This window comes from Fopius arisanus, unplaced genomic scaffold (genome assembly GCF_000806365.1).
Source record: "Fopius arisanus strain USDA-PBARC FA_bdor unplaced genomic scaffold, ASM80636v1 scaffold00002, whole genome shotgun sequence".
In the NCBI taxonomy this organism is placed as follows: Eukaryota; Metazoa; Arthropoda; class Insecta; order Hymenoptera; family Braconidae; genus Fopius; species Fopius arisanus.
The window spans coordinates 315,011-339,890 of record NW_011887741.1 but is presented as its reverse complement, the minus strand read 5'-3'; the positions used below and the strand labels follow the sequence as shown (position 1 = coordinate 339,890).

The 24,880-nt window shown below is 37.8% G+C and overlaps 4 protein-coding genes across 7 annotated transcripts; 3 read left to right on the top strand and 1 right to left on the bottom strand.

Moving 5' to 3' along the window:
* Rrp6 (exosome component Rrp6) lies at nucleotides 1-3,435 on the top strand (the record flags this gene model as incomplete). Its single annotated transcript, XM_011303621.1, is given in 4 exon segments — nucleotides 1-389; nucleotides 593-2,826; nucleotides 2,904-3,063; nucleotides 3,272-3,435. Coding segments are annotated over 4 exon segments (2,589 nt in total). The 3' UTR covers nucleotides 3,329-3,435.
* A 453-nt stretch (nucleotides 3,436-3,888) lies between these two features.
* On the top strand, nucleotides 3,889-5,370 carry LOC105265845 (pancreatic triacylglycerol lipase). The gene has a single exon (XM_011303608.1). The coding sequence runs from the start codon at nucleotides 3,916-3,918 to the stop codon at nucleotides 5,191-5,193; it is 1,278 nt and encodes a 425-aa protein (XP_011301910.1). The 5' UTR covers nucleotides 3,889-3,915; the 3' UTR covers nucleotides 5,194-5,370.
* Nucleotides 5,371-5,467: 97 nt separating this feature from the next.
* Nucleotides 5,468-8,530, top strand: LOC105265831 (pancreatic lipase-related protein 2). 3 transcript variants are annotated; one of them, XM_011303596.1, is made up of 7 exons: nucleotides 5,468-5,676; nucleotides 6,016-6,400; nucleotides 6,934-7,037; nucleotides 7,131-7,417; nucleotides 7,594-7,677; nucleotides 7,793-8,041; nucleotides 8,232-8,530. In XM_011303596.1, exons 2-7 carry the CDS (start codon nucleotides 6,029-6,031, stop codon nucleotides 8,297-8,299), a joined length of 1,164 nt encoding a protein of 387 aa, XP_011301898.1. In that variant the 5' UTR covers nucleotides 5,468-5,676; nucleotides 6,016-6,028; the 3' UTR covers nucleotides 8,300-8,530. The 3 variants fall into 3 exon arrangements, with proteins under 3 accessions (XP_011301898.1, XP_011301890.1, XP_011301880.1); XM_011303588.1 differs by having other exon boundaries at nucleotides 5,468-5,875; XM_011303578.1 differs by having other exon boundaries at nucleotides 5,468-6,400.
* Nucleotides 8,531-8,820: 290 nt separating this feature from the next.
* On the bottom strand, nucleotides 8,821-21,463 carry Nost (Nostrin). Of its 2 annotated transcripts, none has more exons than XM_011303528.1 (6): nucleotides 20,786-21,463; nucleotides 17,057-18,485; nucleotides 11,591-11,679; nucleotides 11,291-11,370; nucleotides 10,836-10,960; nucleotides 8,821-10,644 (listed from the first exon to the last, which is right to left on the bottom strand). In XM_011303528.1, exons 2-6 carry the CDS (start codon nucleotides 18,407-18,409, stop codon nucleotides 9,289-9,291), a joined length of 3,003 nt encoding a protein of 1,000 aa, XP_011301830.1. In that variant the 5' UTR covers nucleotides 18,410-18,485; nucleotides 20,786-21,463; the 3' UTR covers nucleotides 8,821-9,288. The 2 variants fall into 2 exon arrangements, with proteins under 2 accessions (XP_011301830.1, XP_011301838.1); XM_011303536.1 differs by having other exon boundaries at nucleotides 21,142-21,463.
* Between the last annotated feature and the right edge of the window lie 3,417 nt (nucleotides 21,464-24,880).

Below are 24,880 nucleotides of genomic sequence, written 5' to 3'. Positions count from 1 at the left end.
AATTCCCTCCATCCGGGCCTTAAATTTCTCTTATTAAAAAAACCTGCGGCATTTGAACAAAAATGATTGGCACAATTTATTTTCTTTTCCTGTCGATTCACCTTAGGCCCATTTTTTGAAGATTTATTTCTTCGGAATGTTTTTGGCCTGATTTTTAGAGTTATCCAGGACCTACACCGCACGGTCCTGTTTTTTTCACCTGCAGGCTGTCGTGAAGCATGCCATAAAGCATAACCTCAATAATTGTCAAGATGAATAACAAAGTAAATATCGAAGAATGTGACAAAGATAATAATAATTCAGCTCAGTCCGATGATTCGGAAAAATCAATTGAAAATGAGAAGAAAGAAATTCTCCCAGGATTTTCCACTTTCGACGAATTTGTTAAGGTAGGGATCGTGAGAGTACAACGTGTCCATCAGATTTTAAAAAATACCACTATGATATTATTTGTTTATCACTGGCCATCCAAATTGTCAGGAAAATAAAGAATAATCGTTTTTTTCTCGATGATCTCCAATGGTTTGGCCGAACACTCGGCAGTTTACAAGAGATTCTCGACTGATAGAAATTGATAATTTTGGAATTTCAGGCGAGTTTCGCCGTTCTCAAGATCGGGATAAAAGCAGCTAATAGCTTACCCTCGGGGGAGAACTTCAGTTACTACTCCTGCTTCCCGACCTTCAGAAACATTCGCCAGGAGGAGATAAAAAAAGTAATGACCTCGATGCAGCGTTTGCTAGAATGTACAGGGGCATCAGGTAGCATAACCCGAGGTGACAGAGAGGAGAAGTTCGATTTGCTGACAGAAGCCAATGACATCCTTCTAGACCGTGCAACAGCCTGCATGGACAAAGAGTCAGGTGTCTCCAACGACCACAACATCCAACTGATAACGACTCAAACAAAAAAGAATAATTACGGTTCCTGGAACACGTCAGTCATCTCCTCCCAAGATCCACGAAACCAGAGCCCCAGTCCGTCCACACCCAACGGTATTCGCCTGCTAGCTGCGAAGAACATCCACAGGCCTCAATTATCCTTCAAAGATAAAATCGACAACAGCCCGAAGCCCTGGGAGCCCAGGATAAAAGATAAACCGAATGCCCTGATACCTCTGGCAGTCCACTTGATCGAAACTGAGAGAGGTCCAGCCTGGACTCACCCCTATGAGTTCGAGCTCGACAAACTGACGTATCCCGAGCACCAGCTGCTCCCCAAGGCTCCAGTTAAATACAAATCCTTGGAGGAAACCCCCCTGATCGTCATAGAAAAGCCCCAGGACCTGAAGATCCTCTTAAACGACTTGCGAAATTACGAGGAAATCGCTGTGGACCTGGAGCATCACTCCTACAGGACATTTCAGGGTATCACGTGTCTCATGCAAATCTCCACGAGGGACACAGATTACCTTATTGACACTCTGGCCTTGAGGTCAGAGCTACACGTCCTTAATGAGATATTCACGAAGCCCTCAATTCTGAAAGTTTTCCATGGAGCTGACAATGATATCCAGTGGCTGCAGAGGGATCTGTCTCTGTACGTTGTCAACATGTTTGATACCCACCAAGCAGCCAAACACCTGAAGCTCCCCTACCTGAGTCTTGCTTATCTGTTAAAAACCCACTGTCATATTGATCCCAATAAGCACTTTCAACTTGCTGACTGGAGGATTCGACCCCTCCCGGAGGAATTAATGAAATACGCACGAGAGGATACCCACTACCTTCTCTACATCAAAGACATCCTCAGGAATTCCCTGATCGAATCGGCAAACGGCCAGTCCAACATCCTCAGGGCAGCCTACGACAGATCCACTGACATCTGCAGAAAAATTTACGAAAAACCCCTGTGCGACGAGGAGAGCTGCATGGCGATTTACAGAAAGAGTCAGAAGATGTTTAATAATCGTCAATTGTATGCCCTGAAGGAGCTCTTCACGTGGAGGGACCAGACTGCCCGACAGGAGGACGACAGCTATGGATATGTCCTGCCAAATCACATGCTGTTGAATATCGCTGAGACACTCCCCAGGGAGATGCAGGGTGTTCTCGCTTGCTGCAATCCCATTCCTCCACTTGTTCGACAGAATTTGCTGAAACTTCATAAATTAATTTTGAGGGCCAGGGAGCAGCCATTGATCAAACCTGTGCTGATGGAGCAGGATATGCGTCAGAGGCTGGGGCAGGGGAACCAGGTGGACACGGAAGCCTGGATTTATGCACCACACGATGTGAGTAATGCGGAGGTCCAGGCGAATTTACCCTGTCTGCTGGATTCAGGGGAATTGAGGGGGAATGATGAATCCTCTGAGGATGATGTTCATCCTATTGTCACGATTTTTGATGACTCGAGACTAGAGGACTGTGATGGAAAAATCATGGAGAAGTTGAGAAGGACTAAAACACTTTTTGTGAGTCCTTTCGAGAGGTACAAGCGTGTCCTGCCAGTGATTGCAGCACAGGAAGCCGAGGAGAGGGAGAGGGAGGAGAGAGAAAGGGAGGAGAGAACTGCTGCAGCGAGGACCGAAAAAGAGGAGACTTTGCAGAGCATCGACAGGGTTCGACAGCACTTTTTGGAGGTCACCAAGGAGAGGGTTCAGTCTGATGAAGACAGGACTCTCGGTGAGATGACTGGCCGCAAGAGGAAGAGAGAGGATGAGGACGACGTGGAGGCCGTCTGCGAGGAGGTGGATGTCTCGACACCTAAACCTGGAAGGGATTCCACTGTCGCTGATTCCTTGAGAGGAAAGAGGCATAAAGAGGAAAGGGAACTTCAGTCCAGGAATGAAAAGATGAAGGGGATACGCGTTTATTCAGGGTCAATGTAAGTATTTTATTTTCGTTTTTATAATCGTGGTTTTGGGAAGGCATGAATTGTTTTCATCTGCTTCGTGATTTCAGGGACAAAACTCGAGTGCAGAAAATTAATAATAGGAAGGAATTGGCACAGAAGGGAATGCTTCCCAAACCGAATTTCGATTACAAAACTGTTGATTTCAGTAGCTTCCAGGGAGGGAGCAAAGGAGATTCCTCTAAGACAACTGTCTTTCAGCAAAAACAGGTATTTACGACTGTGAAATATTCGCCAGAGGGTGATCACTCAAGAAAGCAAGAGTGTAAATAAATTTTTCACAGTTATTTGAAAAAAAATCCTGAGAAATTCGTCTCCATTTCTATCTTATCAGATTTACTATCGTGTAAGAGAGTAATCACCCTCACAATTAATTTCTCCATTGTTCCATTAATTCACCATTCATTATTTTTTGCAGTTCAAGGACAAAATAACGAAAGGAAAAAAGAAGAAGAAGCAAAAACTGGGTATATGAGAATAAAAATTTCATTAGAATCCTTATAAAGAAGATAATAAAGTTTATTCATATACATTTTTTCAATGTCAATCTTATGAATATTTAATTGAAGAGTATTCTCATTTCATCGTTGTTAGTCATTATCTTCCAACAACTGGTTTCCTATCGACGCAAAACTCGAACACGGAATAATACGATTAAATCGTTATGAGCCGACAATATTTCTACGAAAATTGATACATTACTACAAAGGAAAAGTTTATTCATTTACTCATCATCATTTATATTCAATTATGAAGAAGGAAAAATTGCCATTTCTACTACTATAAATATAATGAAATTTAAATCGCTTTTTTACTAATTATTCTGCTCATTAAAAGTAACAAAAAAATTTGGAAATATAATTGTAAATTTTATTATAAATTCCTCTCTCTCAAGTTCCTGGAATTTTTAATTAATAAAATGTGAGTAATTGGAATCGTTTGAAGGTGACACATCTTCCCACAGAAATATTTTCATAACACGATTGAGGTCATGCCTTATCTCTGTTTATTTTTCAATTTTTTACATTCAGTAGTTTCCCGTCTTCGAAAGAATTCACAAAGATGATCACGAGTGTCGGTTTCGTGCTGTCCCTTATTTCTCTATTTTATTTACAATTCACCCCTACGAGTTGTCAGAATTTTTTCAATACTCATGCCTCCATGGGTGGTCATTATTTCGCATACAAGTGGCCGAATGGATCAAATATTGTTTGGTATCCCGAAAGAAATAATACGCCGCATTCAGGGGGAGCAATCGACTGTTTCGGGATTGGGAAAACAGCAGCTACGGGATTAGAGTGGTTTTTCAGGAATAATAATTCAAATTCATTGGATGTCAGGTTCTTCCTGTCCTCTAGAAGAAATCCCAGACGTATGCAGGTCCTCGTAGGACCACAATTCGGACTGGAATGGACCGATTTTTCAATACAGAGAAAAACTGTTATTATTGTTCATGGGTTTTTATCTCATGGACATGAAGATTGGATTCACAGGATGGAGGAGGCATTCCACAGATGGGGAAATGTAAACGTAATCGTTGTAGACTGGAGTGCTCATGGAAACACTTGGAATTATTATAAAGCAGCGGTGAATGCAAGAATCGTAGGCCAAGAAATATCGAAATTCCTTTCACATATTGTCAACGCTACACGTGAACAATCAGTGCCTGAAGCATCCTGGGCACCCATTCACATGGTGGGACATAGTCTGGGTGCACACATATGTGGCATTACTGCCGATTACTTCAAGAATTATTCGACACCGTGGGAGATCAAGAGAATCACTGGACTCGATCCAGCTCAACCCTGTTTTAGAGTCAACGATTTATCTCTTAATAAGAGGCATGCACCACTCGTCGACGTCATTCACACCAATGGCAAATTATTCTCCAGTATTGGACTTGGATTGCCGGACCCAATAGGGCACATGGATTTTTATCCAAATGGAGGAAAACGTCAGCCAGCTTGTATTAACATCGAAACCTCCGCATTCGATTATCTTGGAATTCCGAAGAGTGCTGTTGAACAAGCAATATGCAGTCATGGTTTTTCTCACGCGTATTTCATTCAATCGATTTTATCAGCGGCTTCAGGGGGCTGTCACTTTTGTGGACACAGTTGGGATCTGACCTGCAGACATGCACAACAGATCATCAACGGAACTTCCAGTCTACCAGGAAATTGTGTAGAAATGGGTTTGAATGCTGAGAATTTTTCACTTAGGGGAAGTTTCTTCGTCATGACTTCTAATACTACTCCTTTCTGTGACGTAAGCTCCAGAGATCGCACCCAGATAGCACGTCGGATATCAGAAGATTTTGCAGGTCAATGTCAAGATTAAAAACGTCGAGAAATTTCTCGACGAAAATTAGCGAATTATAGAATTAGTAGTTATTCATTTAATGGTTCTTATTCGTGGCTCCGTTCTTCGAGTTTCAACTCAGAAATCAAGAATGTCCTTTTATTCTTGTTCTATTTAGATTTATTTTAATCAATACTACCGTTGCATAAATTTAATAATAAAAATATTGTATTATTATGTCAAAAGTGATTTATTTTTATCCACATGTTGTCTATTACTTTTCATTAATGCGTCATTACACATACCCTAGAAATTTAACGAGGTGAAATCTCTACTGAAATATTATCCGATAAGAGATTCGAGAGACAGATAACGAATAATCCGACTATCGTAATCTCCATTCGATCCTAAATAATTGGAGGGGTCGATTAATGATCATAAAATCATGAACATCACCTGGTGATCAGTAGTAGACACTCTACACGGAGAGCAATATTCAAGAAAAATTACGGAACATTTCACGTAATCCGCAAGTGAAGCAATCATCCCATAAATTCTACCATCTGTTCCGTAAAAATTACTCCTCCGTCCGAGGATGAGTGAGGAGGGGATTTTTACGGAACGATTCATAATTTTTCCTTGAACATCCAAGAATTTTTATGTTCTGAGGCATAATAAGTCTTGAAGTTTGGTTCGATTTTAAAACTTCCAGAAAAATTAGGTAACTTTTTCGTATTATTTCGGTGATGTGGAATTTATTCCCTGAAAACGATTATTACTGGCGGATTACGTGAAGTGTTCCATAATTTTTCTTGAATATTTCTCATCGTGTAAAATAAAAAAAAAGCAACATTTTATTAGAAATTAGTTAGAAATGCCGAAATTGTGGATCATCCTCCTGGTATGCGGCCTCTCAGTGACCATAGGACGTGGCGTCGTCCTGGAGGACGTCACCAAGGGAAAGGAAGATGATGTTAAGTGTTTCGGAATCGGCAGTATCGTCGCTAAAATCCTCCAGTGGATTTTTCGAGAGCCTCCTGTCTCTTCCAGAGACGGACGTGTCAGGTTCCTGGTGCATTCCCGGACTTCCCAGGTCCCCTATCAACTTTTTGCTGAGGACGATCAGTTCGAAATATCTTTTTCCAGTTTCAAACCTGAACGGAGAACTGTCTTCATTGTTCATGGATTTTTAGCTCACGGTGAACAAGCCTGGATACAGAAAATGGTCAAGGCGTATCTTGAATTTGTACGTTGTATTATTTTTTTTATATCCCTCATTTTATTTATCGACCAAAATTTAGAATAACAATTTTAATATACGATATAATAATAATTGATAACAATTAAATGGTTTCAACGAGGTGTTTATCATTTTACATATTCATTTTGCGATCCGGGAAAGACATTCGATGGTCTTAATTGTTGTCACAATAATTTAAATAAAAATATGTCCATTGTACCGCTTTATGAAAATCAAACATTTTCAGATTTTGCGCCAGATGATAACTCGAATGTCAATATTGATTCGATTAGTAATGGAGTATTTTTTTTTATTGAAAGCATTACCGCAAATACACTCGACGGATTTTAGGTCACATACGGTGAAGATTTCAAAATAATATTAAGATAATAAATTCGGTCATTCGTGAATTCCCCCTTTCCCCGTACACGTGCGGTGATAAAAATTATCTCGACGCTTCGGAATTGGAAAAATATCTTTATAAGTAAATATTGCTTATAAATTCAAGAGAATTTTTTTTGGACGTACATTTTTTTCAGGATGATGTCAATGTTATAGCAGTTGACTGGAGTCAATACTCAAATATTCTGAACTATTATAAAGCCGTTGTCAACGCGCAGAACGCTGCATGTGCAATTCTTAAGTACGTACATTTCTTCCCGAGTTTTGGAAATTTTTCAGATCCATTTTCCCGAAAAATTGATGATTTTATTTCACTCAATTCCTTTTTCGCAAGATTCCTCCAGCTGACGGTAGCATCTTACCGGGAAACCAGAGAATGGGGGGATATTCACTTGATTGGACATAGTTTAGGTGCACACGTGAGTGGAATGGCAGCAGATGGGTTCAAGGAGATGGTCAGCAGGTGGAAGATCACCAGGATAACAGGATTGGACCCAGCGCAACCCTGTTTTGCTGCCAGTGACTTATCATTGGGAAAAACAGACGCGCCATTCGTGGACATCATCCACACGAATGGACAATTCTTTGCAGGCATGGGGCTCGGCATGAAGGACCCAATAGGCAATTAATTTGATTGATTGGTAAAAAAAATTGAGAGAAATCCAATAGATTCATTCCTTTTTCTTTCTTTTCGATTTTTTTTTTCAAAATTATGTAGAATTTTCGGAAAAATAAAAATACGATTGGCTTTCAATTTTTTTTAATGGAGAAATCATTATCTTTCTTCTGATGAACAGGCCATGTGGATTTCTATGCAAATGGTGGACAACGCCAGCCGGGATGTTCTAAGGAAGTATCTATATGGGAAAAACCTCGTGCTGGTACTATTTTTTCATTTGAATTATCCGCAAAGAAAAGCCAATTATTAAAAGAAAATAAATGTATTCACACGATTTTTATATGATTGAAGGGATTTTTGATTGATTCTCATTCCAGAAATAATGGAATCAGTCTGCAGTCACAAGCGCTCGTATGAATATTTCATCGAGTCGTTGCAACTGGCAGCTAGAAATATGAGTAATAAATTCTGGGGGCATGAGTGGAATCAATCGCCGATTGATGCAGCAGTTTTTGTCGGAAAAGATTGTGAGGATGAGAACTGCGTAGAAATGGGAATCAATGCTGATAAATATGAACACAGGGGTGTCTTTTTCGTTTCTACTGGGAGTACAAACCCCTACGTCGGTAAGGACTAGAGTTTTTATTGTTTTATTCAACAAAATGTTTCTTATAAATAAGCTGTTTATAAATATTGCATTGTCATCATTCAATTTATTACTCATGATTATTCGCGACAGTCACGTGGAATTTTCTATTCCTCTGGATTTTTTTATGAGTTATAAAAGGAATGACACATAATTAATAATTATTTCAGTTATCACAGAGTTGGATCGACAGGACATTCTGGAACAATTGGAGATCGACGGCTCTTCCATAAAGTGATAATATATATAATATTTTATACTATTGTATATTCACGGCATTGATTGTTTTTTTTAACGGAGAAATATAAAAACTCATATCACTTCAGGATTTTTTTTATTTGTTTCAAGCGACTTTCCTATTTCCTGGGACAATAAATGGTATCTGATGCAAGTGTGATGTTAAAAATTTAGGATTTTGGAAATTCAGGCTTCAATCCGAGCAAAAAAAATGTATTCAGTAATAACATAAAAATGAGATAAAACAGTCGAGACAAATAAAATTTGATTCGAAACAAATTTAATTATGTACACAGTCTTAATAATTCTAATAAATCATATTTGACGACATGTGTCTATTTTTATTCGTTAAGTGTTGTTTATTGTCAATTTTGAAAATTCTGCTCTCTCTCTCTCTCTCTCTCTCATTGGTTACTAAATTAAAGAAAAAAATTTTAATTAAATTTTGGAAGGAAATCCAACGAATAAATTCGTTATTTGGGAATAATCGGATTAAAATGATTGACGACATGAGAAGAATCATTGAAATATACAAATGTATTTACGCTCATTACTTGTGATATTACATATATAACAAAATTTCAATCATATGTACAGATTTTATTGAATAAACACCGTTCTTATGTACAGCATGCAACATTTGGTAAAACTTTCTCGTGAATAATAGAACTTAATTGTTAATTCTCGTTAGATTTCTTTAAATTTCGAGTGACTGATTCAGCAGACGATCTCACATTATCTACTGTTAAAATTCAAACTCTCCATTCTAATAAGTACGAATATGATGCTGATAATTCGATTGACTTATTAGCGATTCAAATTTTATCTTTGATAAATTTTGGAGAATCGAAAAAAAAAAAATTTCATCTTCTCTCTATGGCGGAGGTTTCCAGAATAAATACCCAGTCCCTCCATTAAAAGCCATTACGAGAACTATTCCCATAATTCAGTCAAATGAGTAAAAAAAATCTAAATTCATCTCAATTTATCTCAACGCAGTACTTGAACATAAGTAGCAGGAAAAATTCCAGTTCTGCCAGCGCACTCGCCAATCCACCAGCCATCAGCCTGTTTCTGATGAATAGTGATGACATCTCCAGGACTGAGACTCAGCTCATCATTTAAATTAGCCGAGTACTGATACAACGCCCTGCACTGCTCACCCCCAATCTTCACCGGCAAATCTCCCACGTCCTCTTGATTATTGTTATCCTCGGACTGACTGCTGAACTCATCAAAATCACTGAAGTCCTCTTCATCAGGTGGATTTTCCGAATTGCCATCCCCAGCTGTTCTATCCCAGTCGTTTCTCTCGACCTCATTCTTGCTTATATGAATATCGATATCATCCTCGACCTCTGGTGACTCGAAGGACTCATTTTTTGCCCACGTTGGCACCTTAAGGACACTCTGCTGGAGTCCCTGTTTGTCCCTGGACACGAGGATGTGCTCGGCGAGGGGATGTTTGGGCCTCTTGCCACCCTCGATCTCTGCCAGGGCACCACCAACCTTGTACCGAGCTGCCTCGAGATAGGTCAGCATCGATCTCATGTGGATGAGCTTGTCTGTGACATTTTGGGTGCTTTCGTCAGCTGCAAATGCTGGAGTCTGGATAAAAGCCCTGTGAAGGGTCTCGAGCCCCTCTCTGCCTCGCCTCTCTCTCTCCAGATCTTGTCTGATGAGGTGGAGGACTCGGACAAGGGCCTGCTTTCGTCGTTCCCTGTTCATGGCCAGGGTGACGTGTTCAGCGTAAAAATCAGGAAGGAGTTGATCAACGTTAGGTGTCTCATTGTTGTCTAATCTACGGATCAAATTCTTGAGGATGTCGACGTCAAGGGAGACGTTGCAGTTCCTCACAGGTGTAGACAATCGATCTGCACTCTGCTGGAGCCTTGGGGCGAGGGCCTGGAGGTGCGAGAGGTAGACATTCGCCAGGTCCTTGAGGGCGCTCAGCCTCTCTTCCTCGAGGAGTTCCATCTGCTTCGCCCCTTTTCTCACCGTTGACTCGTATTCCAATCTTGCACGCTCTGCCCTCACGCTCACTGTGTAAAACTCAGTATCTGCTCTTCTGGAACCGTCCTCTGCCTTTCGACGGCGGTTCTCCAATTTGTTCACTTCCTTCTCCGTCATGTGGTGCGTTGACGTCTTGTTGTTGTTCTGTTGAGAATGTGTGATCGATTGGATTCTTGCGAGATCCTGGAGCCGCTCGTTCTCACGAGCGCATGCGAAACTCTGCTTTTTGCTCTTCGCTGCAACATTTCGCCATTCTTGGAGGGACTTGGATGCTTTGTCCACGGAACTCTCAATCACTTTACGGGAACGCCCTTGAGCCTCTGCCACGCCGACCTGGGGGGCATCATCGAGAAATACTTTAATAGATTAAATAGTCGGGACAAGATTGATTTAAGATTGATCGAGGATGAACATTATTGAAATGTCAATAATATTCTCACGGAGGGTCCCGATAAAATTCCACCGACTGTAATGACTTGCGTGTCACTCTGATAATTCGGAATTAATTTTCTGAGATGATTTACCCTGAGGGGTTTTGCCAATTGCTCGCTGAGGGCTATACCCCACAATCGATGAGCCTCAGCTGCTGCTTCCATCTCCTCACCGACATTTCGCCACGCCTCGTTGACACCACCGGAGCTGTTTCCACCTAGAGGCAATCCAAGATAAAATTACTCAACATGTACTATTTAATTGTTCCTCACAAACGGTTGATTCCGATAAATTATTCCTCTTTAGCACCTACAGCGATGCTTTCTATGGTAATTTGCGAATTCTGTATGCTATTTTTTTCGAGGACAATCGAATTACAATTCATGTGGGAAGAGATTATAGTGTTTACAGTTATAAAAATGCAAAATAGGTTGTAAAAATATATTCAACAACTCCACGATAAAAATGTTTTGTGTTTTTTTCAGTTTTATCTGGCATTGTTTCATTGATTGAACCATTGATGTGGACTCATGATAAAAATAGATACCTTGATCCTTAGCACACGCCTTCGTTAATTTACTGCTCAATTTGCTGAGACCCTTGGCGTAATTAGCCTCTAGCTCGGCCCTTCAATAACAAGAAAAAAAAATTTGCAAATTAGAGGGAGGGAGTAGGGCGACGCATTTCGTGATGAAGTTTTCGGGAAGTATCTCTGAATCTACGAGAAATATCGAAATTTTTATTAAGAACTTTTTGATAGACTAGAAAAACAGCTACAAAAATGATTCGTACAAAAATTCGCCAGCTCTCTTAGATTCCGAGATGTTCACATTTTTTGATTGATTACCTTTCATGGAGAACTGCGGCGAGTTCCTTGCAAAAGTCACCGCCTTGTTTGACGTATCTCCGAACATCTTCGAAGCCACCAGGACCCGTCTGTACACAAAAAGTAACGAATTGTTATTCCGAATGGATTCAGAGCGAATTAATCGATGCGAAGTCATCACCCGGAGGCTAACGTGTGAACCATGAACATCATCTCTTGGGAAATAGAACTCAGACTTATGTGCACCGGTAAATATATTCTTTGACACGTAATCCAGCTGTTCTAAAGTCGCACATCCGGATGGAGAATTATTATTTACCATGCACCTCGGAGTAAGAAAGGGTTTTTACTCCCTCGGGAGTAATAAAATTCTATGAGCGGTAATGAAAATTAATGAGCATGCGATCCTGCGAGTACGACATTTATTTCTTGCCCACGAAATCAATTCGTTTCATTTCATCACATCGAAATTTTGGAGACAAAAATCGAATTAAAGAAAATTCTTCACAAATTGTCTATTGATTGAGTCTTTAAGCAATGAATTAATTAAAAATCAATAATATTCCTAACGTATGACTCATTAATGATTATTATTTCACAATTACCAATGAATAATGATAGTTAATAAATTCCACAATAAAATAATTTCCATGGAGTGGAATTGAATAGGTGAAAATGGAAAGATTTCAACAAATCAGCTGTTGAAGAAATCTTTGAGGGGATCAATCAATCAATTAGAGCTCTTCCTATTGATTAAATGCCTCTCCCATAAGCGAAAGGTCTCTTCACCGAGGAGAAACTGCAGTCATTATCTCATCGCCGAGAGTTCATTGTCTTCCCTAGCCATAAACCATTTCCGTTTTGTCCTCCAGCCCCATCCCCTGCCAATTTCGCCCATTACGACACGCCACATACTCTCCGAGGATAAAACCAGTAATAAAAAAGAATGAATTGCTTGAAAGACGTTTGAATCTAACTCTTCGATAACACAAACCTGAGCTTCCGGCTTCCTTTCACCTTGGCCATTGGAGTGTGGCCGATGAAATAATATCTGTATGCATTAGAAATTCATGGAGAGTCAATTCACCAGGTGTTCTCCAGACAATTCAACCGTGATGTTAATTAAAATATTCCAATGGCTTCGAGTTTCAAATGACTATTTCCGCTGAACATTTTATTCAAAAAATATATTTATAAAAAATCAATACCAATTTATTTGGATTATTTGAGAATGAAGTTCATTTGAAAAATGAAAGAAAATTAATTTTTCACCGATTTTGCTGATTCAATTGAAATAATTCAATTTTTGAATGACAGGTCAAACTTCAATGAATAAACATTAATGTTCAGGAATGTGTGAAATTCCAATATCAATGAACGAGTTTTGAATTACATTGACATTTCCATGTTAACAAGTCGCGTGGGTCAAATATTGCGGTAAAAATCCAGTAACTCAGATCATACCAGCAAAACCACAGAATTTGAAAGTAGTTCAAGTCTCTAGTTCCATTTGTTGCGACCAGTCCCATTGAGCTAATAAAAAAATCAGTATATAAAACGGACCTTTTTCATTTTTCCTCAATATATAATGAAAAAGTACCTTATGTATTCTTTATATGCATGGGACTGACTCAAGAAAGAAGATCAATAAAAATTACACCTTCCTCAAAATATTTACTCAATACTCTATCTACTCAAAAATATACATCATCTTCTGGAATAATTAAATAAATAAAGTAAAATATTTTTTTCTCTCTGGAGAAATGAAGATGAAAATAAAAATCATAAACATGAAAATGTAGAAACAATGACTGCAATTATAACCCAAACCACAAAATCAGAAAGTAGTTCAAGTGTCTAGTTCCAGTCGTTAAAATGAAAAAAAAAATAATCCCTTGTATCGCACGCGTCGCTAATAATTATTCAACCAGTTGCTATCAAGAGTGGGAGATCGGTAAAAAAATTTCTTAGTCTCCATCAGAGCATGAAGTCGATACCGGAGACTGCATCGACCAATCGGTAGTTGCAGCTACAGTAGCTCTACATACGATAATTATTTTTATTATCTACCCATAGAACAGGTTTTCCGACAACTGTTCAAAAAAAAAAAACCTCAAATTGGAGACGACGAAAAGTAAAACGAAACCGATAGTACTATACGCTTCGCTGGAAAAAGTGAAACGTGAATTATTTTTCAGGTCATTTTGATGACTTTCACGGCCTCGGCGATTCTCTCGTGACATTCAGACGAATTGCCTGGAATTGTTTATCGAAACATTATTTTTAGTCGGTCTTTCTACTTTCTGGAGCTGGAGTCATGCCAAACTCACAGATTTTTTCCATTTTCCATGTGCGAGAAAAGAGAAATTTATTAAATTAATCACGTCTTCAGTTTCTCCACACGGAATAAATATATACTTCATCCAAGTATACTTTATACGTGGTTTAAGTATGTATATTCCCGAAATCAAAAGAAACTTTTTGTTCTTTGAATCGAATTCATTGTAATTTTGCGGAGAATTCAGCAATTTTGTTTGAGCAGTGAAATCGATTGTGAGAATTACGACTTTGACTAGCTCAATCTGTAAATCAAATTGCGTTTGAGATATTCCAGAAATTTTATGGATCCGGTGTCCTTCGAATAATATTTCTCAGGGGATATCTTATTATTAACATTAGTTTTTGATAAGAGTACTTGAAATCAATTGAATCCCCGGGAAATGCAATTTCCTCTGAAAACACGTTTAAAGGAAAAAGGGAAATTCGTTGTTTATGAAGGATTTATAAAAAACAGGCAGTCAATTAAAGAAATTAATTAACAATGAGAGAAGACGTGGCAGAATCCAAGAATCATGGCGATGATTTCCACGTCCCAGACAACTGCAATCATCACTTCCATACCAGACAGAAGAGATTAAATAAAAATGAGTATGAACTTTCTCTGATTATCGTATCGAGCCTTACAATTTGATGCTTCCCGGCATTTCACTCCATCCATGAATCATTTTTTACGTCTGATGCATGATTGCATGACCTTCGGGATAATTTATCCACTTGTCGATTCAATAGTGGGGAAAATAAAAAAACTGGATCTGATGGTGTTGCAAGCCGGAGGGAGTGATCACCCTTGAGACCTTGTTTTTTATTTTTTCGCAATTATTACCTCTTTAAAAATTGCTGCACAACTTTTCGCCGGCTTTGATCATTACTCGACACAAATTTCTCAAGTTTTTTTCTTTATTTTTCTTTTTTAAACCAAAAACTTGAATTTGCGAGAAATTTAAAATACTAATACTACTAATAATAATAATAATAATAACAAAATACCGATAAATTATTTATTCATTGATCTTTTTATGTTCCTCATGAAATATTTACAGTGAGAAATTTTTATGGAAATGATCTCGTTATTTACATTGATTTTAAAACAGGAATTACAATAATGTAAATTTATAATGAGGAAATTCACGGGAAAAAATGTTCCCATTAATAATCTATTAATTTCCCCATAAAATCATGAATTATGACCACCACAAATCCTTTCCAACGGGAAACCTCGAAAAATTTCTAACAAGGAATTACGCGGTAAAAAATCTCGTTATTCCTATTAATTTTCCATTAATTGGCCCATAAAGTCGTGAATAATAACGAATAAATAACGGAATGTCCGACAAAAAAGCGTCTGCCTCCCTCAATAACTTCGTTATTAAATAAAAAAAAAAGGGAGACAAAAAAAAATGAGGTACATGGAATTTCCGTCCAGGCCAAGATATTTTCCCTGGAATCTGTACCCGGAGCTCAATCAGCTCCTCCAGGAAAAATCATAATCACTGCCGAGGTGTTTTAATTACAGGAAGCCGAAACTTTCAGATTTTTCCCCCATCCCCAGTAAAAATATTCGCATTACCATAAAATTCCAAACACGTGTCGTACAACAAAAAAAGAAAATAGAAGAAAAAAAAAAACTTTCTTTCGCACTTAATTTCGCCGACATTCCTGGAGTATTTCAATTTCTCCCGGGAGCAAATTACCCTCCACATTACCATTTTATTAATGCTGATCCGTTGGAATACAATCACTGGATTCCCTCCGGTCAATAGTCATTGACTTATCTGTGAAACGATCGAATTTGCGCCATTCCACAGGTAAATCCTGGAGCCGTGCATCATAGAAACATTAGAAACACTAGAAGGAATAATGACGGATTTTCTCCACGCAACTTTCCCACACTTTCCATGGGCCCAAAGACCTCACGATTCCGACTCTCGTCATTCTCTCTGAATTAATACCCGACCAACATTGAACTAACTCATTGTTTACTACACTATTAAAAAACACTTGAAATTTCCCTTCTGAAAAAATTCGAATGTTACAAAAAGTGTCACCATTCAATTATGAAAATTATATTTCTATAACTTTACCATATGTATCCAAATATTTTTAAGAAAAAAAGTTACGTTTATTTAGAAAATTGTATATATTATTATATATTATGGATATGTTTTATCTAGAATCCACATTTATCGGAAAAACTCGAAGGAAGCGTGAATTGAGGAGATTAATTGTTTTATCTTCATTATAATAATCAATCGAACAAATGGCACAGCTAAGTTGGAGCTGGAGAAGTTATTCATTTTAATTTATTCCAGACACCACTTTCAGTTCATAATTAAACAGGTTTAGCGATTTAATTACCGCTTTTTTTTGAAAATCCTATAAATCAGAAAAGATAGCGAATTGAAACTTTTACTCGACTCGTCTGCGCCGAATAAATCCATAAAAAGTGGGGAAACCGGAGAAAAAAAACATTTATTTTCGCTCGATAAAACAATAACGAGATGAATGAACTTGAATTAGAAATGAGATTTAAAAAGTCCATCGGTGACGAATGAAATAACACCATTTGATTCATAAATCCGATGAATTTATCTATTAACCTGCATTAAGGAGTTCAATGGTCTCCATTAAATTATTCAAATGTCTAAAGACATGTTACGTTCTGGTTCCACATCCACAATTCAACAATAACCGAAGAAAACAAATAGTTAAATACGCGACATCACAACGAGCAATTAAATTCCACTTATGGCTGACGTAACACCATCAGTCATTTAAATCTTTCGAGAACATCCAAAAATATCCCTAAACCCCCACGAACTGGAGCAAAACACATCCCACCAGAATAAAACGAGGCTATACTTATATTTTTTCATCACTTGCTAAATGCAGTTTTATCAATTTTTATAAATCAATTCGGGAGAAAAAACTTTTCAAATAAATTATCACCTAAACTGAGGCCCTAAAAATAAACAAATCATTTTTTCTACATTTTCAAATCCAAACGATTGACCTATTATTTTTATTTTCTCTCTTTACTTTTCCATCTTCTATTTCCTTTTTATATGGATTTTTTACTTTTATTTTATTAATTTTTAAATAAATAATAGCAATACTCTATTAAAGATGAGAAATTAAAATGAGTTTTACCTCATCAGTATCGGACTGATGCAGAAGATTGGTGGAAGCCATGAATCCCCTGATTGATCCAAGCATTCTCCTTCTGATAACCCCACCTTTCCCATAATTTCTCTCCTTTCCATTCACTTCCTCCTCATCGCACAATTTATCAAGACTAAACGAAACCGGGGTAAGTTTCATCTTGCCCCCCGCGACATTTTCGACACTAGTGGTTTTATCCCTGAGTCTTCCTTGAAATTTATTAGGCACTATCTCAGGAGATACGTCCGACGTCACCAGATCATAAGTCCTGACGTCATCTCCATTGACCTCTTCAGACACCGAGGACAGTGGAGCTTCATCAATCACACTAATTGGCCCGAGCTCCCTAGTCCTGGCCTCCACCAGATCATAAGATCCACAACTCCCCGAGGTCTCAGGATCAGTCCTGAGTGCCCCAACTGCCTGCATCCTGGCATGTCTCTGAACAACTTCACCGATCCTCAATTTTTCCTCCTTCAACCAACTCCTCATCCTGCCCCAAGCCCTCCCCAAGGTGCGATTCCTGGATTTTTTTCCTCTCTCCCTGCAGCAGTAGTTGTCCTCAGGGTCAGAGTACGACATCTGCTCAACCCTCGGCTCGGCCCTTGAATCCACCTCCAGGGTCAGGGAGACGGAGTTCTTGGCGTTCTCCTGATTGATCCCGGGCACCTCGTACAGCTCCTCAGAATTCTTCAGAGTCTCTAGATCATCGGGCACTTGATCAACCACTGGATCAACTACTCGAATTGACGTGGGGAAGTCATACAGCTCGGTGCTGGGGTGATCAGGACCTGATGGCTCAGGGTCTGAGGCTTCACCGACCCCTGAGACGCGAGTACTCCTGGGGAAGTCGTACAACTGGAGTTTATCAGTTCTATCGAATTCTTGAGGGATTTCATGCCTCTCCTGCAGAAAACTGAAACTTATCACGGGCAGTCCGTCCTCGTCGGTTTTCACTGATGTCATAGCAGTAATCTCGACACTGGAGCTGTGTCTTCTCCGTCGCTTGACTTCTGCCACATCATCGTCCAAATGGAGACTGAGTTGACCTGACTGACTGCTGCTCAGATTCTTTACCTCTCTTTCACCCACCAAGGACGCGTTATTTTGGTACAGCGCCTCCTCAGATGCTATCGTATCACCCACGTGGTCAGGATGACTGGTACATGTCAGAGACCCTAGAAACTTGGATCTAGCTGATTCCATCGGCCTCTCGTTAGTCGCTTCTGAGAAATCAGATTCAATCGCTTGATTGTACGTTGACTTCTGTTCACCGTTATCAGGGCTGATGGCACTCGTGCATCTCGGTGAGCTCCACTTCTGTCTGACCTCGTTCATCATCGTAGTTCTATTAATCCAGAGTTCATCACCTCCTCGACACCTGAATTACTGTTTCTATCGGTTTCCCTGACGGGCACTAAGGTTTCGCAAAAATATTTCAAGAAATTCAACGGATTCACGTTCACGTTACGTTTTAATTCCAGTTTATGGCATTTTTAGTAATTTAATTTTTTAAGGGCAATGTCATGACAATTTTGCGATGTGTGAAGTGAAGGTTTCATGTAATGAGTCCAGAATCCATTTGAAAATTTAAATCCAGAAATATGTCATATGTCCGGATATATTTCGCGTACATTTCCGCGAAGAGTTCATTATGCGAGGTATATTATTTTTTATTTCTGCTTCAAGTCTGTATTGTATACTCCTATCTAGCAATTCCGAATTGAATTAGTGCAAGGTCAATCTTGATTGGTGTAAATATCCTAAACAGTCCGCCATCAACACCTCTAATTTCATGTTTCGGTTATAATTGATGACCCCACAATTAGTCAGCTGACACAACCGTGCAATTGGCTTGTCCTTTCCTCACTTTATGAAAATAGAACTGAAAATTAATGGAGTCCCCAGCAATTCTCTCCAAAATTGACATTGAATTTTCAAATTAAATTCATTAATAACAAAATAATCAATTTGAACTAAAATTTTTAATCCATCAACAAATAAAATATTCACCAATCCAATTTATTAAGAGTTCAATTGAATCATAAATCGATTATTCAATAATAAATCAACTAATTGAATGATTTGACAGATTAATTGAATTCATTAACAGATTTTATGTGCCAACTTAGTCAACGACAAACTTCACCGAAAAAAAAAACTTCAACTCCACATAAATATTGATAAATAATAGCATAATGGATGAATTTTCCGGCAGTCAGTAAATCAACTCGAAGATATTTTATTTTCGATAGTTGGCCATGGATTGGGATGATTTTTTGCAGGGTTTCCCAGCTGTTAGCCCCAAGATTCTAATTACGATTGGCACTTGAGCGATTACGTGATGCCATATTTGCCGAGCGGAATAGATCAATCCAATTCGATTCCATATCGTGCACTCCAGAACCGCGATAATTACACAAAATCCGAGTACACGATCTTGAACCCACGTAGCTCTAATTATAACTGCACCTGGTGCTATGTGACTCGGGGTTTATTCGAGTACCATGGAATGTAGGTTCAATGCACCAATCTAACTTGCGGTTCCCTACTATTCCCGTATACTTCGAGGGGGGAATTAAAATGGCAATGCTACAGTTGGATATCACGTGAATTCACTTTTCACTTCTAGTTCTATTTATTATTTTTTTGGAAACCATCATAGTTCACTGGTTCTTCAACTTTCAGCATGAACACGTTTTTCGGGATATTAGATGAACCGACGTAATTACAACGACAGGTGAGATAATGATAAATAAATTTCCGGGTCTCTACGTACATTTCTCTCCCATTTCCCTCCCCCTTACATATACATAAAAAAAAAATCATTAAACACGTCCCATTAAGTTAATGGGAAATTAATTTATCAGAAGAATATATTTTGAGTTGATAATACGAATAACACTAATTGACTGACAATTAAATGATTCATCACTTTAGGTTATTGTTAATTTTATTGTAAATTTTTCACTTGTCATCCCTATTTTTTTTTCTTTCGATTTAATTTTCAGTTCTAATGCTCTCGGCTGGATAATTAATTGATTATTCATTTATTAATTGATGATTTAATTAGAATTATGGGAGTGTGCCGTGTTGAAATGAAAGATCTAAGCGCCGGGTCTCGACTGATGCTTCTGATAGATTTCGAGGTGTAAAATGTCGCGTACTTCAGAGATAAGTAATCGCCACAACAAACACCACGAGTGCGAAGCATTCGATTTACCTAGTAATGAGAAAATTCTTTCCATTCAATTTTCGAGTGGCCTCGAATGTGTTTGTCAACGCGCGGTTTTATCTTTATTATTTACGACCGAATTACGAACTCGGATTTTTATTTCTCGTTGAAAACCCGAATGCATCGCACAAATGAGATTCAATTCTTCGAATAATTTCAACTCCAAAATGTTCCCCCAGGATTTATAAATTTTAAACACTAGAAATTCCACTAATGAAGAAATAAATATATGTAATATATTTTTAGTATATTCCCACATATAAACAAAAATTGGAAATTTAGTGACAGCAATAATTGCAGTGTAAATGGTTTAATTCCATTCAGTTTTCGGAAAATATCTCCAAAACTAGCGAATATACCGAATTTTTCATGATGACCATTTTTACAGATCCAGTACAGATCTACAAAAAAAGTAATTACAAAAAATTTTCTATCTCCCTTACATTCGAAGATATTTTCCAAAAACTGAAATGACAGGTCACCTCACTATTCACCGCCAACATAAACACTTCCACGTTTCCGCGATTGAATTAAAAATAACTCATTGAGAAGTTGTATAAAAAATTCTCCAGCAAAAATGTCCGCCTTAATTTTGGAAAAATTCTCATAGCGGCATTTCCAATTACACAATTTTTTCCGCGTGCGTCAAGTGATTATATCCGTATTACGCGGTGTGCATTACACAACAGTTGTAACAGAAAAATAGCGATAGTCTCCTTGGGAAAATGGCGATGCCATTTCAGTAATAATGTACCAGCACTGATCACCCGGAGAGTTAATCTCACTCGTGCAATGCTGCTACATCCTTTTATGTACTTAAGCTGCGAATTTAAATTACGTGATGATCAGATACATGATCGAGGCGTGGTCAATTACGAAATAATCAGGATGATATAGCACCGGGGATCTTTGACACTTTGGATTCACATTATCGTTTCCCACGTTCACTATTTGTCGATCACTTCTGGTAACTATGATTGTCACGACTCCATTCGCGGATGATTCGCGGACAATTCGTAAATAATTCGCGGTCAACTCGCGGGATGATTCACGCCGTCCGGTTGCTGTTTTTTTTTTATTATTATTTTTTAGAAAGTTTCGATTATTGTTCGGATGATACTGTCAGTGACAACTGGATGAAGTGATGACCCGTGTACAACTGCACTGGAAGAAGAGGAACGGGAGGTGAACGAGTTGCGCGACCGAGCGAGCACAGGGACCGGCTGTACAGTCGTCTGGTTGGACGTTTCAAACACGGATACTTGACAATAAAAGCCACTGGATTCAAGTGTTGGGGTAATGCATGCAGTGTGACACACACGTGACGTTTTGAATCAGTCGAAATATTCACTTGTGAGTATTTCAGAGAGCTGGAGAGTCTAGGCGGGGGGCCATCGCCCCTTCCCTATTACAGCTATTAAATTTAGATCGTCAACACAACCAGAAATATTCGACAAAATAATATTAATATAACCATGAATATTTTTATTCAAATGATTTCGGTCATTTATGTATTACTTTATATAACGTGAAAACATAGGGGAATATGTAATCCAACTGCAAAAAGCTGTCGGCCGTACAGGGGAAATACAAAATTATTATTATTATATAAATATAAAATAAAATATGATTGTAATATATATATATATGTAATTGAATTCAAGAAATATTCAGTAGAAATTATGAAAATTATGGAAAATTATGGAATGCCCTAAAATATTGATAAGGAAATTAAATACAATGATTTGCAGTTTTCTGCGCTAATTTTATTAAAAATTATGCAATTTCATCGCGCGTGTTTGAATAAACATCTTTTTATAGAAAAATCCTTGCGTTTTTTTTTTTTGGTTTTAGTATTGATTTGTAATGAAAATACGTCGGGAAGCAGAAAAAAGGTAAAACGGCAGAATTGCACCTGAAATAAATAATAAACAATTGACGCAATTGAATTTCTAGAGCGGAATGAACATTTTACATGGATTATCGGAAAAGGTTATTTTTAATGAGATAATTATTCGTTTCCGTTTTGAGTGATGGAATAGCTTTTACATTGGAAGAATGAGCAATTGAAAGGTTCTTTGTTAAACAATAATTAACTTCAATTCACCGGAGGAATTTTCCCCTCCCCTGTAATAAGATGCCATTAAGAAACTAATTATCGGGTTATTTTCCAGCTGAATTTTGCTGTTCGTCAACTGAGGCAGAAAAACCGTTTATAGACAATTTTCACCATTACCGGGTACAAATCATGTTTCTTTTAATTACACGTTCAAATGATGATTATTTCGAAAGCGAGATCTTATGTATCCGTTTGTTTACATACTTGGTCGTGATATCTCGATAGAAAAACAACGGGAAAATCGATACTACAAAAAAATGATCCAGGAAACACTCGGGATGACTTCTAAATAAATTCACGCGAACAAAACTACTTTTAACACTAAAATTTTACGTCACAAAAAAATATTCTTTCGTCGTGAATTATTGAGAGCGCAAATTATTATGTTTAGTGAATATTATAATATTGTTTTTATATTCTCTGCCGTTATACGAACTCCGGCGACTTTTAATTATATATGTGTTGAATTCAGAGCAATAACTGACGCGTCAATTGAAAAAAAATGTGAGAAACAGAAAATAATTTGTTGAGAATGAATTATTTTCTACAAAAATTATCAATCAATGTTTTTTTTAGAATTAATTCATTAATTATTGAATTATTACGCTAAATAATTTAAAATATTTTAAATTTAAAATAATTTTGGAATCATTCAATCAGAGCTCAAATCAAAAAATTTTCTAATTGGTTAAAATTTGAACACAAACAGTTATAAAATGCACCGGATCCAGTTAACCGTACCGTAAATATTAAGAAATATTTTCTAATCCTCAAGTGATTATCCCAATTGGGAATCCCCATCCGAAATGACTGAAATTGGATAATTATCCCATCAAATCCACCAGGTTAATGCCCACCGGTTGATTCCCAATGGTCATTAACTCCCAGCAAATTGCCCATGAAATTACACATCTCATAAGTTGAATATTATGAATTCAATCGTTAATAGACGAATTGATTTAACGTGGTAAATCGTCTTTGACTCTGCCGCGATATTATCTGGGGTACCTGGGGGCCACATCGTACACTCTATCATGTATGAACATTCCGGAGGAGCGATAATACCTGGGGACTGGGTTAATGGTGCAACGGTGCAGCCATTAAAATCCCCAAGTCTTTATGAAGCAGTCAATCCAATTCCGGTGACATAATTGCTGGAAAAATTCCACCGGAATTTATATTCTTACACTCGAGGAAAAACATTTTTCACTCATCATAATAGTGTATTACCAGTTAGTGAAAAAATTGATTTTTATCGCACGCTTTCATATTTGTATTTTTCTTGCAACGAATTCCGTGGAAAAAATAAAAAATAAAACTAGAAATAACCATTAACGATTCGTTGATAGTTATTGAGTTGTTAGGAGTTAACAGTAGTTCTCAATTGAATTGCGTGGTAGCATCGGTGGAATTTTTCTATCAGTTCAGCATTACCTCATGCAAATTACCAAAGAGAGTGATATCGTATCGTACAGTAAATGTGCAAAAACTCACATTTATCCTCGATTTGTTTTTAACGTCATGATTGATCCGTGAGACGAATGAGAACTTTCTATAGTCGATTTATTGACTTTTTTTTTCCAGTCTCTCTACCCCATTTATGTTACATTGACCCATGCAGGGGCTTCCTCTCAGGCCTTTCCTGGTCATATGATGACACGTCAATGTTGACTGTTTGCACGTGAGGCAAAATGCCAAGGGATCCACGCACATTTTAAATTAGACAAAAAATCAACGAGTTGCATAAAAAAAAGTTCATTTGAACGTAACATCCATTATGCACAGTAATTAGTTTCGGTGTCAATGAACTCTGCACTTGTTTGTCACTTTGTCGGGCTTTCGTTCTGGAATTTTCTTCTAGGAATTCAATTGTTATATACGCCATGGTAATTAATCACATGTTTTGAAAAGTTAAATTCTGGGAATATATAAAGAGTGAAATTTTCAGTTTTTTAAGACTCTCATTTATTTTTTATTAAATTGAATGAATCCGTTGGAAAAATTCCCTAAATGAATTCAATAAATTGCATAAATAATTCATAATAATTCAATCCACTCAATAATAACGATTCTTTACATATAACTTCAAACAAATAATAATAACAACAATAATGAATATTTTCACATTTTCTTTGAATTATTTAAATTCTCGTTTTCCTTTTTTTCGACAAATTCGCAATTCTGGATTGCCCTAGGGTGATTAGGGCTCATCCTCAGGATGGGAGGGGGCACTATAGAGGGAATTCGGACAACTAGTGATTTTTCATTTACAGGTCGGCCTCCAGAGGCCAGAGCCCTTGAAGATGGTCTACTGATAATTTCCCGTAATGATAATAATAATAAGAATAAATATTTTTAAGATTGCAGTGGGATAAATCCCAGGAACGGAATCATCGGTGATCCAACGAGAGCCATCCCATTCCTTTCACATCGATCCGAGAGGTAAACATTATCTGAG

Coding starts and splice junctions, on each gene's coding strand:
- LOC105265845 (XM_011303608.1), top strand. CDS start 3,916: ATGATCACGAGTGTCGGTTTCGTGCTGTCCCTTATTTCTCTATTTTAT.
- LOC105265831 (XM_011303596.1), top strand. CDS start 6,029: ATGCCGAAATTGTGGATCATCCTCCTGGTATGCGGCCTCTCAGTGACC. Junction 6,401..6,933: donor TCAAGGCGTATCTTGAATTT/GTACGTTGTATT, acceptor CATTTTTTTCAG/GATGATGTCAATGTTATAGC. Junction 7,418..7,593: donor CGGCATGAAGGACCCAATAG/GCAATTAATTTG, acceptor TCTGATGAACAG/GCCATGTGGATTTCTATGCA.
- Nost (XM_011303528.1), bottom strand. CDS start 18,409: ATGATGAACGAGGTCAGACAGAAGTGGAGCTCACCGAGATGCACGAGT. Junction 11,680..17,056: donor ATCAGTCCGATACTGATGAG/GTAAAACTCATT, acceptor TTTTGTGTACAG/ACGGGTCCTGGTGGCTTCGA. Junction 10,645..10,835: donor AATTGGCAAAACCCCTCAGG/GTAAATCATCTC, acceptor GATGCCCCCCAG/GTCGGCGTGGCAGAGGCTCA.